Source organism: Lipotes vexillifer, unplaced genomic scaffold (assembly GCF_000442215.2).
Source record: "Lipotes vexillifer unplaced genomic scaffold, Lipotes_vexillifer_v1.1 scaffold394, whole genome shotgun sequence".
Lineage (NCBI taxonomy): Eukaryota > Metazoa > Chordata > Mammalia > Artiodactyla > Lipotidae > Lipotes > Lipotes vexillifer.
This window is the reverse complement of record NW_006791731.1, coordinates 906,405-918,788: the sequence shown is the minus strand read 5'-3', so window position 1 is coordinate 918,788 and position 12,384 is coordinate 906,405. Positions and strand designations below refer to the sequence as shown.

General features: G+C 61.0%; 1 protein-coding gene across 1 annotated transcript in view; it reads right to left on the bottom strand.

The window, feature by feature from the left end:
* Positions 1 to 547: 547 nt before the first annotated feature.
* SCRIB (scribble planar cell polarity protein) overlaps positions 548 to 12,384 on the bottom strand; it is a 23,855-nt gene continuing 12,018 nt past the window's right edge. Inside the window, 17 exon segments of the mRNA XM_007464556.1 lie at positions 548 to 693; positions 772 to 823; positions 1,063 to 1,137; positions 1,262 to 1,299; positions 1,377 to 1,519; positions 1,621 to 1,839; positions 1,875 to 1,989; positions 2,077 to 2,236; positions 2,329 to 2,436; positions 3,235 to 3,297; positions 4,421 to 4,495; positions 4,627 to 4,680; positions 4,760 to 4,870; positions 11,176 to 11,355; positions 11,459 to 11,752; positions 11,852 to 11,962; positions 12,266 to 12,384. Coding sequence (XP_007464618.1) covers positions 548 to 693; positions 772 to 823; positions 1,063 to 1,137; positions 1,262 to 1,299; positions 1,377 to 1,519; positions 1,621 to 1,839; positions 1,875 to 1,989; positions 2,077 to 2,236; positions 2,329 to 2,436; positions 3,235 to 3,297; positions 4,421 to 4,495; positions 4,627 to 4,680; positions 4,760 to 4,870; positions 11,176 to 11,355; positions 11,459 to 11,752; positions 11,852 to 11,962; positions 12,266 to 12,384 — 2,063 coding nt within the window.

Here is a 12,384-nt window from a genome sequence, read left to right as displayed (position 1 = left end):
CTTCTATGTCACCAAGGCTCGGTGGTCGCTGCACCCCAGGGCGCCGGGTCCGCGAAGGTGCACGCGTCCGCATCAGGGCTGTGGGCGTGCGCTGTGCAGGGGAGGGGGCCGGCCGGGAGCCGCAGCTGGGGGACCCCGGCCGGCGGGCCCTTGGGGGCAGAGTAGGCGGGCCCAATCAGTTCCTCCCGCTGTGGAGCAGTGCACAGTCGGGACGACGTGGGCGTTCGTGGTCCCCACACCGGCCCCAGATTTGGAGGAGCAGAAGGGGTGGGCGTTGGTATGCCGGCGGGTGGACAGACAGACAGACTAGAGGTAAAACGTAGTCAGTTTTATTCTCCTTAAACCACAAAATAGAGTCTTTGGTTGTACAAACATCACTAGTTACAGTCTCGCCAGGAGGTCCCGGCTGGGGAGGGGGCAGTTAGCGGCCAGAACTCCTGAGGGGACCTCTTTAAAATGCTAATGGCCGGGTTAAAAGACTCGAGGCAAGGGTGGTGTTGGAGGTGGCAGGGCCCCCACCCCAAGTCGGGGGAGGTACCCTGACCCTCTAGGAGGGCACCGGGCCCAGGCCCCGGCGCCCCGGCCGCACGGCGCGGCGGCTGCTGCACAGGGCCACCTCCTCGGGGCCCACGGCGCTGGGAGAAGGCCTGCCCAGAAGCACCATGGCCACCTCTCCATCCTCCTCTGGCAGACCTGGCCGACGGGGGCAGGGAGTGAGCTGATGGGCCCCAGGCACCCTGGGAGCACCCGGGGCCGCGCCTGCCAACTCACCAGGGCTCGGAGATGGTTCCAAGGACCTCAGCTCCTCAGCAAAATCTGGGGACTGTGATGGGGAGAAGGGCTGCTCAGGGCTCCGCCCCAGACCTGCCTGAAACCACCCACCTGAGCCTGGGTGCGTCCCTGCTGAGCCCTGGCTGGAGGATGGGAGGTGGGTGGACAGGGCTGGCCATAGAGAGACAGGGAGGGTACCAGAGGAGGGGACAGGGCTGGGTGACAGGCACAGCAGAAAGGTGGCAGGAGCTGGTCGGGCTGTCTTGCAGAAGGGCCAGGAGGGCCCGGTACCTGCATGTCATAGACAGGTCTGGAAGAGGGGAGGGCTGCAAACACCCTGTAGTCAAACTTCCTCCCAGACAAGGCCTTGAAAGGACAGCGTGAGGAGAGAGGTAAAGAGCGTGAGAAGAAAGAGGGCTGGGGGAGTCTGGATCCCTGCCCCCCACCAGAGGAGGAGTGCAGGGAAGGGTGCCAGCTGCTGGTTCCTCACCAAGCGTCCCGGGGAGGTGCCGGTCTGGAGGCCGAGGTCTGGAGGGACAAGAAGTGGACGTCGGGAGAGGTCCGCGCCGCAGGCTGAGCCCCCCGCCTCCCCACGACGCACAGACCTTCCAAGGGGGTGGGTGACGGGGTGGGCGCGGGCGAGGGGGCCTCGGCCAGGCGCTCCAGAGGCCCCCGCTTGCTTCGGCCCTCCTGAGACTTGCTGAGGACCATCTGTGCGCGGAGGGCGTCCTGTTCCAGAGACTTCATCCTGCGGGCAGGGGAGCGGAGGGCGGGCTGGGCAGGGTCGGAGGGCGAGGGCTGGGGAGGGGAGGGGAGGGGACGGGAGCAGTGCGCGGGGCCGGGGCTCACCTGGCCGCCCTCCACAGCGCGCGCTTCTCGGCCTCCAGGGCGCGGCGCTCCGCCGGGGACAGGGTCCGCTCAGGCGCGGGCAGCTCCGGGCTCTGCACGCGCAGCCGCTCCTGGTGGCGCCGCTCGGCCTTGGCCGTCCGCACCGGAGCGCCGCCTCCCTGCGGCGGGGGGGACGCGGGGCCAAGCCTGGGCCGGGCGACAGGAGAGCCGGGTGGAGGGCTCAGCCTGCGGCGGGGCCCTGGCCGGCCCAGGGCGGCTCCTCCTCGGGCTCCTCGTCCTCCGGGGCCTCGCCTTCCGGGCGCCGCGCGTCCGCCGCGTCCCCCGACGCCTCGCGCAGCATCTGTGTCCTCTTCTGTTGCAGCTTTCGGGCTGGGGGAGGGGAGGGGAGGGGCGGGTCAGGCTGGGAGCCGGTGCTCCCCTCCCCGACCCCCACTCCCAACCCAGTCGGCTGCTTACCTTCCTCCTCCTGCATCTTCCGCAGGTCGTCGGCACCCACCAGCGACACGCGCTTAGGGGGGCCCCCGGTCTGGGGCACCCGCACCTCCAGCTCGAAATACTTCTGCCGCTCGCGGAAGGACAGCTGCTCCGGGGAGGCCATGGGCCCAGGCGTGGGGGGCTGGGGAGAGCACGCCCTGAGAGCCGGTCCCTCGGGTCTCGCACCCCGGCAGGAACACGCAGCAGGGGACCGGTGGGCCGCCCACCACCTACCTGGGCAGGGGCCTCCAGGGGCGGGTGCAGGCCGGGCACGGCAGCGAAGGTCCTGTACGCCTGCTTCACGTTGGCGGGCAGCTCGTCAGGGGAGGGCGGGGAGGGGGGCTGGCGGACGGGGCACAGTGAGCTGCGTGGTGACAGCTGTCCCAGCCGCAGCCACCACCCGTCCCACCACCAGCTGTCCTTGCTGCCTGCCTCCCCGCCCCCCCGCCCCCACGGGTCAGGGCACTCACGGATTGGGGATCACCTCTGCCCCTGGGGGCCGGGGAGCCCCTTGGCCAGGCCTGAGCCACTGGCTGGATCACCCCAGGCTTTGTCTGCAAAGGGCAGGTGCAGGGGCCAGGAGGAGGAATGGGTTCAGGTGAGGGGATGTGAGGGTGGGGGGAGGGCGGGAAAAAAGAGAGACGGAGCCCAGGTGGGCGGCTGGGTGGGTGTCCAGGGTGTGAGGCCAACACTCACCCATCTGCCGTGTTGGGAAGGGGCGGAGGCCGGGAGCTGGGCTCCAAGCTGGCACTTCCAGTGCCTACCCCTACCCTGCCACCAGGCGAGAGGGGAATGCCCACAGCCTGGCCCTCCCCATGCAGCAGAACCGGGGAGCCTCTGCAAGCAGGTGGGGGTGGGGGCAGGGCCAAGCTGGCCCCCAGGGGATCCCAGACGGGAGGACGGATGGGGGTGAGGCCGCCCTGACCACCCACAGCCCATCTGCCCAAGGAAGCCACAGGAGCTCCCCAGCCCCACGCCACCCAGCTCTGCCAGGAAGGGGCCCACAGGTTGTGTCCTCAAGAGTGACGGATGGCAGCTGGGGGGAGGCGCTGTCCCCTGGCAACCCCCTTCCCAGAGGAGGGGGCTCTGCAGGCAGCACCCCACTGGAGTCCTCCACCCCCCACCCCCATGTGCACTCACCTGCTGTTGGCCAGGGGAACAGGGGGCCTCAGTCATCTTCCCGCCACTTGCCCCAGACGGTACCTGGAAGAGCCGAGTGGTGGGTGGGATGAGGGCTGGGCAGGGCTGGGGCCCCACAAAGAGGACCTGGGGGCTAGGGTGCTTGCTTTGGTGGCAGAGGCTGGTCCTCAGCTCCCTGACCTGACCAGCCCAGGGAACATCCCGAGATAGGCGAGCTTTCCCCACAGCGAGGCCACCCACCCTCCCCGTGAGCCTCAGAGATCCATGGGCCGGGGAGGCCCCGACTCCTGCCAGCCACCCTGTAGCTGTGCCCCTTCTGCTCAGAGGACACTGGGCTCCCATCCTGGGGACCTCCTGCTCCTGCCTGTCTGTGGCCAAGGGAGGGATGCCATGCCGTCATCCTGTCTTCACAAAGGCCCCGAGCAGGCTCCCTCAGCCCCCAGGCCCCACTCGGCCTCTCACCCAGCGCAGCCTCCTCCCGACCATTCATGGTCGGTCCTGCGGGGTCTCCCAGCAGCAGCTGGTGGGGCACACCCTCCGGGAGGGGTTATTTCTAGCTTTGGGGAGAGGAATGAGAAGCACACGCCTCCCGTCCGGTGTCCCCACCCCCAGCTGGGAGTGCTGGGCCTCCTCGCCAACCATGGTCTCTGGGGCTCCCGCAGCTGCTCCAGCCCGTCCTCCCCACCGTGGCTGGTGCCTGATCCCACCCTGACCACTCTGGTGGCCTCAAGCTGCCCCTGCCTCTGGCCCTGTCCCAAGCCCTCTGGGCCCACACAGCCCCTCTGCCCAGCCTGCCTGGTGAGTCTGACGGCAAGAGAAGGGTTGGGGCAGAGGCCAAGGGCCTTCTCAGAAGCTGGCCCTGCCGCGCCACACCTCACGTCCCGGGCTCTAAGGAGGGGGCAGAAGCATCTGCTTCACGGCTTGGTTCACGGATTCAGGAGGACGAGACACGTGCCAGGCTGGGAGGTGGCGCTCCAGCTTGGGCGCCCTGGCCAGTTTCCTCCTCCAGCCCCTGTGCCACGTGAGGGCCCTCCACAGGCCTCAGCCCTCCCCCTGGGGGCAGCCGCCTGAAAGCCCCGCCCTGCAAGGGTCTCAGGCGGAGGAAAGGAGGTTAAGACAGGGGCAGGACTGACGGACAAGTATGCAGACAGAGGACAGGACAGGGGTGTGACAATCAGGGACTGACCCTCTGCACGCTGCCGGCGCTGGGTGTGGCGGCCAGGGCACGGCAATCCAGCTTCAGGCTCTCCAGGCTCCGACCCTGGGGAGCAGAGTGGACACAGGGCTACCAGGGGCTGTGCCTGCCACCGGGTATGGGGTGGGCAGCCAGAGCTCGGAGCCATGGGCCCGTGTGCGGAGAAGCCCACCGTGCAGGGCAGGGACAACCCGGACACTCACCACGGCCTCCGGCCCCCACTGTGGGGTCTGTCCAGGCAGCTCCTTCTCCTGTGAGCAGAGACAGTGGTCAGGACTGATGGCCTTAGGCTCCCGAGCCCTAGGGCTGCTGGCTGCAGGCAGTTCTGACCTTGCTGGGGCCCTCGGGGCTCAGCTCCCGGTCGATGGAGGAGATGCTTTCCAGGCTGTTCCTGCGGCCAATGCCCGCTGCAAAGGGGTTGGCGATGATGCCTGGGGACACCTGCGGGAGGAGCGGGCTGAGTGACCACACATACCTGAGGTGGCCTCTGGGGGCGGGCTCTGAGCAGTGCCGCCGCCCACTCGGGACACCATGCCATCATCCTGTGACTTGGGGCACCCACAGGTCACGTCTGTACACTGCATGCACCAGAGGATGTTCTGATGCGGGGCAGAATTCCCAGGCAGTGACGCTGGGCCATGGGGCAGAAAAGGCTGGCCACGTAACAATCACCCCGGGGAGCAAAGAACTGACAACAAGATGGCGGGGGTGGGGGGTGGAGCCGCAACGTGCCTGACAGCACAGAGAGGTACTGAGGCGGAAGTCCAAGTGGCAAGGAGGACAACACTGGTTCTCACATCAGAAAACTCTGTTCGAATATGGAAGAGCTGACCCGTGGTGCTGACTGGAATGAGTGATAAAGGCATGATGTGAACACACGCTCTTCCAGAATTACAGAGATAATCGCGGATGCAAACGTGCCTACGTTCACAGGTGTGATTCCAGCCACTGAGAGGTCCTGAGACCATGACACCCCGACAGCCGTGAGCATGCCCAGGGCCCAGATTTTGGCTTCTAAGTATCACTTTCCACTAAAGGAACCAGTGCTCCTGGGTGGGGAAGTATGAAATGACCCCAGACATCTTGTGCCAGAAAGTAAGCTGCTTAAAGGAGGGTGGGTCATGCTAACAGGGCCAGGGCCAGGGCCAGCCAGAAGCCCCTCTCATCAGCCAAGTCTGGGATGGCTTGAGCACCAAAATCAACAGCAGTAGTGACAAACTATCACCTGTGAAATGAAACGGAAACTGGCAAATCTACGCTAAGGAAGACGGGAAAACTCCTCCTCAGGGTAGGAAGCCGCTCGATACACGTGGGAGGAACAACGGGGACGGCGCACGAGCTACCACCAGGGACTGAGGCATGGACAGCGGCAGGGCTGATGCTCGGGGGGAGCCCGACGAAGAGCGGGATAGTTAACACAGTCTCACAGCACCTCCCCACAAAGCACTTGTTAATTTCAAGGGAAAAGCGTCATTTTGCGGTGGAGCAACCCGGAGACGCCCCCATGGAGAGGGTCACTGACGGGACACCACCATCCCTGCGTCCTGGAGAGAGGCCCTTGAAGACAGTGTCACCTCTGTGCTAACCCTGCCAAAAGGGCACCAACTGAAGCCCGTCCCGAGGAAACACCGGACAGACCCACAGCGAAGGCTGTTCCACAGAGTGATGATGGCCTGTGCTCGTTCGAAGTTCAAGGCCAGAGTCAGGGAGACTTGAGCAGGCGTGGCAACCAGACACCCACATGCCCCGGACAGTGGCCTTTGGCGTAGCCCCGAGACCGCTGGTGGGACGCACAGGGGGCCTCTGAGTGAGTGCTCTTGACGCTTTCCTCCAACTTTTTTTTTTTTTTTTTTGCGGTACGTGGGCCTCTCACTGTTGTGGCCTCTCCCGTGGCAGAGCACAGGCTCCGGACGCGCAAGCTCAGCGGCCATGGCTCATGGGCCCAGCCGCTCCGCGACATGTGGGATCTTCCCGGACCGGGGCAAGAACCCGCGTCCCCTGCATCGGCAGGAGGACTCTCAACCACTGCGCCACCAGGGAAGCCCCTTTCCTCCAACTTTAAAATTATTTTATGTACTTGCCTATATCCTTCAGAAAGAAATAATGGCAGGAGGGCTTCCCTGGTGGCGCAGTGCTTGAGAGTCCGCCTGCCGATGCAGGAGACGTGGGTTCGTGCCCCGTTTCGGGAAGATCCCACATGCCGCGGAGCGGCTGGGCCTGTGAGCCATGGCCGCTGAGCCTGCGCGTCCGGAGCCTGTGCCCCGCAAATGGGAGAGGCCACAACAGTGAGAGGCCCGCATAACGCAAGAAAAAAATAAATAAATAAATAAATAAATAATGGCAGGAGAAAGCAACACTAAGGCAGATGACGACCTGTGGGGCGGAGACGGGACTGACTCCTCAAGGTGCGTGTCTGTAGTTTTGGCTTTGGGGCCACGTAAGACTTATAATAAGAAAGTGATCGGGCTTCCCTGGTGGTGCAGTGGTTGAGAGTCCGCCTGCCGATGCAGGGGACGCGGGTTCGTGCCCTGGTCCGGGAAGATCCCACCTGCCGCGGAGCGGCTGGGCCCGTGAGCCATGGCCGCTGAGCCTGCGCGTCCGGAGCCTGTGCTCCGCCACGGGAGAGGCCACAACAGTGAGAGGCCCGCGTACCGCAAAAAAAAAAAAAAAAAAAATTACAAAAAAAAGCGATCTTTTAAAGTCATCTCTAAAAACAGAAAACAAGTAAGCCTAATTGCATGTCAAGTTGGCAGTAGAACAATTCAGAGAATTATTTCAAGTGACTTAAAAATACAGTATTTTGACTGTGCCTCCTCGGTGGATAAACCCTAAGGACATGAAGAAATTTAAGATGCTATTAATGGGGACTTCCCTGGTGGTCCAGTGGTTGGGACTCCAGGCTCCTAATGCAGGGGGCGCAGGTTCCATCCCTGGTCAGGGAACTACATCCCACATGCTGCAACAAAGAGCCTGCGTTCCACAACGAAGATCCCACATGCTGCAACTAAGACCCGGTGTAGCCAATTAAAAAAAAAAAAAAAAAGATGCTATTAATGGTTTCATTATTAGTAATAACATTGATATTGCTTTTTGAAATTATAACTATGGTAATGTTACTTAATTTACTGAAACAGTTTTTAAGATGAGAAAAAGAAATACAAATATAAAATCAAAAAAGCCAAAACCCTGTAACCTTAAATATGAATTGAAAGTAACAGCACAAATTCATGATTTTTCTCCTTCCAAAAATATCCACTTCCCAGGATTCACGTGCTGCAGAGGCCCAGGACCAACGACAGCTCAGAGCCACAAGCACCCGGCCAGTGACAGCTCTGAACCCCACACCCAGGGCTGGGGCAGGAAATACATGGACGCCTGGTCACACCAGAGAGCAGGACGCTAGCGAACGACAGGTGTCACACTCAAAGGACACGGGAGCCACACTGCCCAACGAGGACGGCACACCGAGAATATACAGACCCTAAAAACAAAGGCAGAAAAACACCTCTGTAGCCATCTTCGGGGGTTTCCAAGGCACCAGCTTGTTATTTAAAAAGTCAACAAATGAAAGGAAAGAATCAAAGTATTTATCACACCTCTCCTGTATAAAATCTTATTTTAGGATTAAAAAAATAGCTGATAAAGAAAATTTCTTCCTTACAGAAAGGTCAGTAGGGTAACAAAGCAACCGATGTAGAAAGAACAACTGAAGCCTTCTTTACAGCAGTAATCAAGGAAATACTGAAAAAGAAAGGCAGTCTTGATCAAATCCTAAAGCTGGTTAGTTGAGAAGTCCGTTCAAATACACAAGACTTTGGTGAGTATGATGAGAAGGAAGAGGCCGCAGAAATCAGATCAAAAAGGTGACAGAACCGCAGAAGAGGAGGAGCGGCGGAGGAGAGAGAATATTCCCAACCTCGCACCAACATGCTGAGAACTATAGCAAGGAGGCTTCTTGGAAAGTGCACAGTGGCCCCGAGGCCCTGCAGCCGAAGACCGGCCACCAGGGCTGTCCGACTGTACGGGAGCCCCCAGGGGATGCGGCCCAAGAGCAAGACAGGCAGGTACTAACGACAGTCCGCCCCACCACAGTGCAGAGCATCGGGGAGGAGGGACGGGGCGCGGGCTGACAGAAAGGCGGGTTTGCAGGATCCAATCAAAGTTCGGGGAAATGGCTGCAAACTGATTCCTATACCGGTCAAATGGGTCAATGCAGATGAGTCAGGTGGGCCAAGGTTAAGAGAAACGGGGGTGGGGGGACACATGGTGTTACCCCTTTTCCTTTCAAGCACAAAGCCAGCCAGAGGAAACCTGTGCACTAAGCCTCAACCCCACTTGGCACAGGGCTGTAAAAACCATCAATGAAGGGACTTCAGAAAACTCAACACCCATTTCAGAGAATAATTCTTACAGGTTATAAATGGAAACAGCCCTCCAAATTAAAAAAAAAAATGCTATATAAACTACAGCCTGGAAGTCGGCACAAGGGAAGGCCACTGACCACCACCACCACCGGGTCCCGGGGGGATGGAGAGGCCTGACCTCCCAGGAAAAGGGGACCCGCAGCCACCATTCGGGCCGCACGCAGGGCTTCCACTAGGGGATGAAAGAAAGCCACCGACGAGAATTAATAAGGAAATGAGCAATCTATGAATGTGCTTGGGGAAAACTTACACAGAGATCGAAGCTAATCCCTGAGTCCCAACCAACTTTTGTTAGGGAACTTGGCAGGTCCATTTAGGAAACACATGTAAATAGACTCAACTTTTCAAAAGAAGAAAAAAAAGTGGGTGACTTCACCGGTTAGGTCTTGAAACAGAGTCTAAAGTGGCTATACCGAGGATAGCAGCATTGGCCCAAGAGCGCGTCCGGCTCCCCAGGGCCACATCCTGGGCCACAGGAATGTGGATCTGACCCACAAGGAAGTCAGATTTCCCCAAATCAGTGGGAGAATGACAGACGTTTTAGTGCATACCACTGGGACAAAAGATCCATTTGCTTGAAAAGCAATTCCAGGTGGATTACAGAGCTATATGCTTTCTAAAAGAGTGCTTTGACAATCTTGCAACAGAGAAGATTTTCCTAAGCAAAAACCAAACCCAGAGATCATAAAGAAGTTTAGAAGACCTTAATTCATAGAAGTCTCCACTTCTGTAACCCCAGAGAGGCCGTTCCTAAGCAGAAGACAAAACCACTCGTGCCCTACGTAGTAAAAGACAAACCTACAACACAAAGGAGCAACTGCAAGGTCCCCGAGCTCAGTGAATTAGTGACTGAGGACAAACTCCCAAAAGGAAAAGGACGGGGAACCCGACGGCACTGCCTGCCAGATCCCACAGAAACAGAAGCTGGTGCTGCCTGAGGCTGGGAGCGGGTGGGAGACAAGGCAAGCCTGTGGCCTCTGGCCCAGCACCCACTCTTCCAGGACTCTCTCCTGCAGAAACTCCCCCCAAAGCATAAAGATGGGCTCCTGAGCGCTCTGGCTAGTAACACAGCACGGATACAGCAACACTGGACAGAAGGCCAGACGCAGGAAGTCAAAGAACAACCAGCAGAACACAGTGAGGGCCCCCTGTAAAGTCTGGAACACACCAGCCCCTTCCCTTTACCAGGAAGCTGTATTTATTCTCTTTCTTTGTACAAAAAGCTTTAAAATAAGTAAACGTATGAACTAAAACACTTAAATACACGTTTTAATTAAGTATATGGAAGGCAAAGCCTTCTCCGGAAACCTGAGAGAGACTGCTCCCCAGAAACGACAGGGTTCCAGTGACTACAGAGATGTGGGCACGGAAGCCAGCAGAGGGTGGCCCCAGAACCCAGGGAGTGGGGCCTCCAGCCTAGCATCCAGCCCTGGAGCAAAGAACACGAATGCAGAGTCCCTCCCCGTTCAGGAGACAACACACAGAATGAGGGTGATCCCTCCCTGACAGCGCAGGGCAAGTGGGGCAGTAAGTCACCATCCCAAAGATCCACTGCAGGCCAAACCAAGGTGACTGCTCCATCCCAGAGGTTTTGCCAGCAAGGGCACCCTCAGGGTGGAGCTGGCAGCCACTGCAGGTGACGAGCCTTCGGAGGCCTGGGCGGGCATCAGCTTATGCCAGGGGCCCGGGGACAGCCGTGGAGAAAACAAAACTGAGAAGAGCAGGACAGCGGGACCCTCCCGAGCAGAGAGGACGCTGGGGCTCGGAAGCCAGGCCTGTCCAGGACACAGACTGGGCCGGGCCCCAGGCCTCCAGAGCCCAGACACTCTCCAGGGGGCTAGGAGGGAAGACAGCTGGGTTCTGCCACAGGCCCACCTGGGACGGGGGGATCCTGGGCGCCGAGCTCCCTGCTGAGGCGCTGCCAGGAAGAGCAGGATGGAGCCTGGGCCAGCAGGGTCTGCAGGGAGGCCGTGTGCCCGGTTCTGCGCCATCCTGCCCTGGCCCAGCGGCCACACGGTACAAGGTACTGCTCACCTGGAGGCAGGTAACTCAGCCTTTTCTTTCAAGACACGACCAGGCCATCTGTGTACACGCTTCGTCCAGCCCGGGTCAGAGCCTCCACAGGCCATGAGCGGTGGCCAAGACCAGGGCCCAGCACCGCCCTGGTCACCCCTGGGGCTGACTCACGACGGCCGAGCGCTTCCCAGGCTTGGAGGTGGAAAGGGGCAGCTGTCCTGGCCCGCACAGGGTCAGGTCACCGGGACCCCTCCAGGGAAGGACCCAGTCCCCGTGGCAGAGCACCGGCTGGGCGAGGGCACTGACCTCGGGGATGCTGGTGTCAAAGCCGTCACAGACAAGCACAGTCAGGGTGTCGCCCACGCTGCGTAGCAGCTGCACGGCTTCGCCGTGTGTCAAGCCCAGCAAGCTCTGCTGGTTCACCTCCAGCAGCCGCAGCCCCACCCGCAGGCGACCATCTCGCCCAGCCGCTCCTGTGGGGCTCACCTGTGGGGAGACCCGGCCCCAGAGCTCAGGACCAGCCCATGCCCGAGCCCCCTTCTGCCCCGAGGAATGCAGTGGAGCGGGGCCGACGAGGCGGGGCGCTCACCTTGGAGATGAAGATGCCCTCGTCCGTGGGGTCACAGGGATTCCCTGCGTGGCCCTTAGCGCCCCCACGGATACTGATGCCCAGCTTCTCCCCAGGGGCCTTCTGGATACAGAGCTCCCGCATGCCCGGGGGCGGCGGGTCCCTCCGCACGAGCAGGACCAGCTCCAGGCAGGGCCGCAGCAGGGCGCTGACCGCTTCCTGGTGGGTGGCGTCCCGCACATCCTGCCCATTCACTCCCAGGATGCGGTCCCCAACCCGCAGGCCACTGCGTGCAGCCAGGCCCCGGGGGAGCACCTGTTGGGGGAGGGTGGTGCGCAGTGGGCTGAGGCTCTGGCTGCCCTGTGCTTGGGCCGGGCCCTCTATGCACAAAGATGCCTGCGGGGTCTACCCTACCTTAGAGATGAACACGCCGGGCTCCTGGACGCCAAATGGGTGGCTGGAGTGGTCGGAGCCCCCGACAATGCTGAGCCCCAAGGGCCCCCCAGCTCTCGGCAGACAGATCTCCTGGGGACGTGGAGGGGTGGGAGGGGTGGCTGGAACAGGCCTGGCAAGGTACCAAAGGGGCGCTTTCCAAGCCCAAAGAGTGTGTGGGATCAGAGCGCCCCGCTGCAGGGAGGCCGTTGTGCGTCGCGCAGGAGACCACAGGAGAAGGAGACCCGCCACTGAATGACGCCCTGGTGTCCTGGAGCCGCAGAGGGCGTTAAGTAGTTGCTTCCCCACCGGTGCGGCTAGCACCCCATCCCTAAAGCCGTGTAGACGTGGAGGAAGGGGCCGGCGAGTGGTTAAGGGTGGGGACTGGGGTCTCACCTCCACTGGGTACGGCCCCTCCAGGGCAGCGGCCAGCAGACTGGGGGCCAGCCTTAGCGGCCCGGGCTCCCCAGGGTTGGCAGTGGCCATGGTGGTGGTGGTAGCAGCAGGGGGTGGGG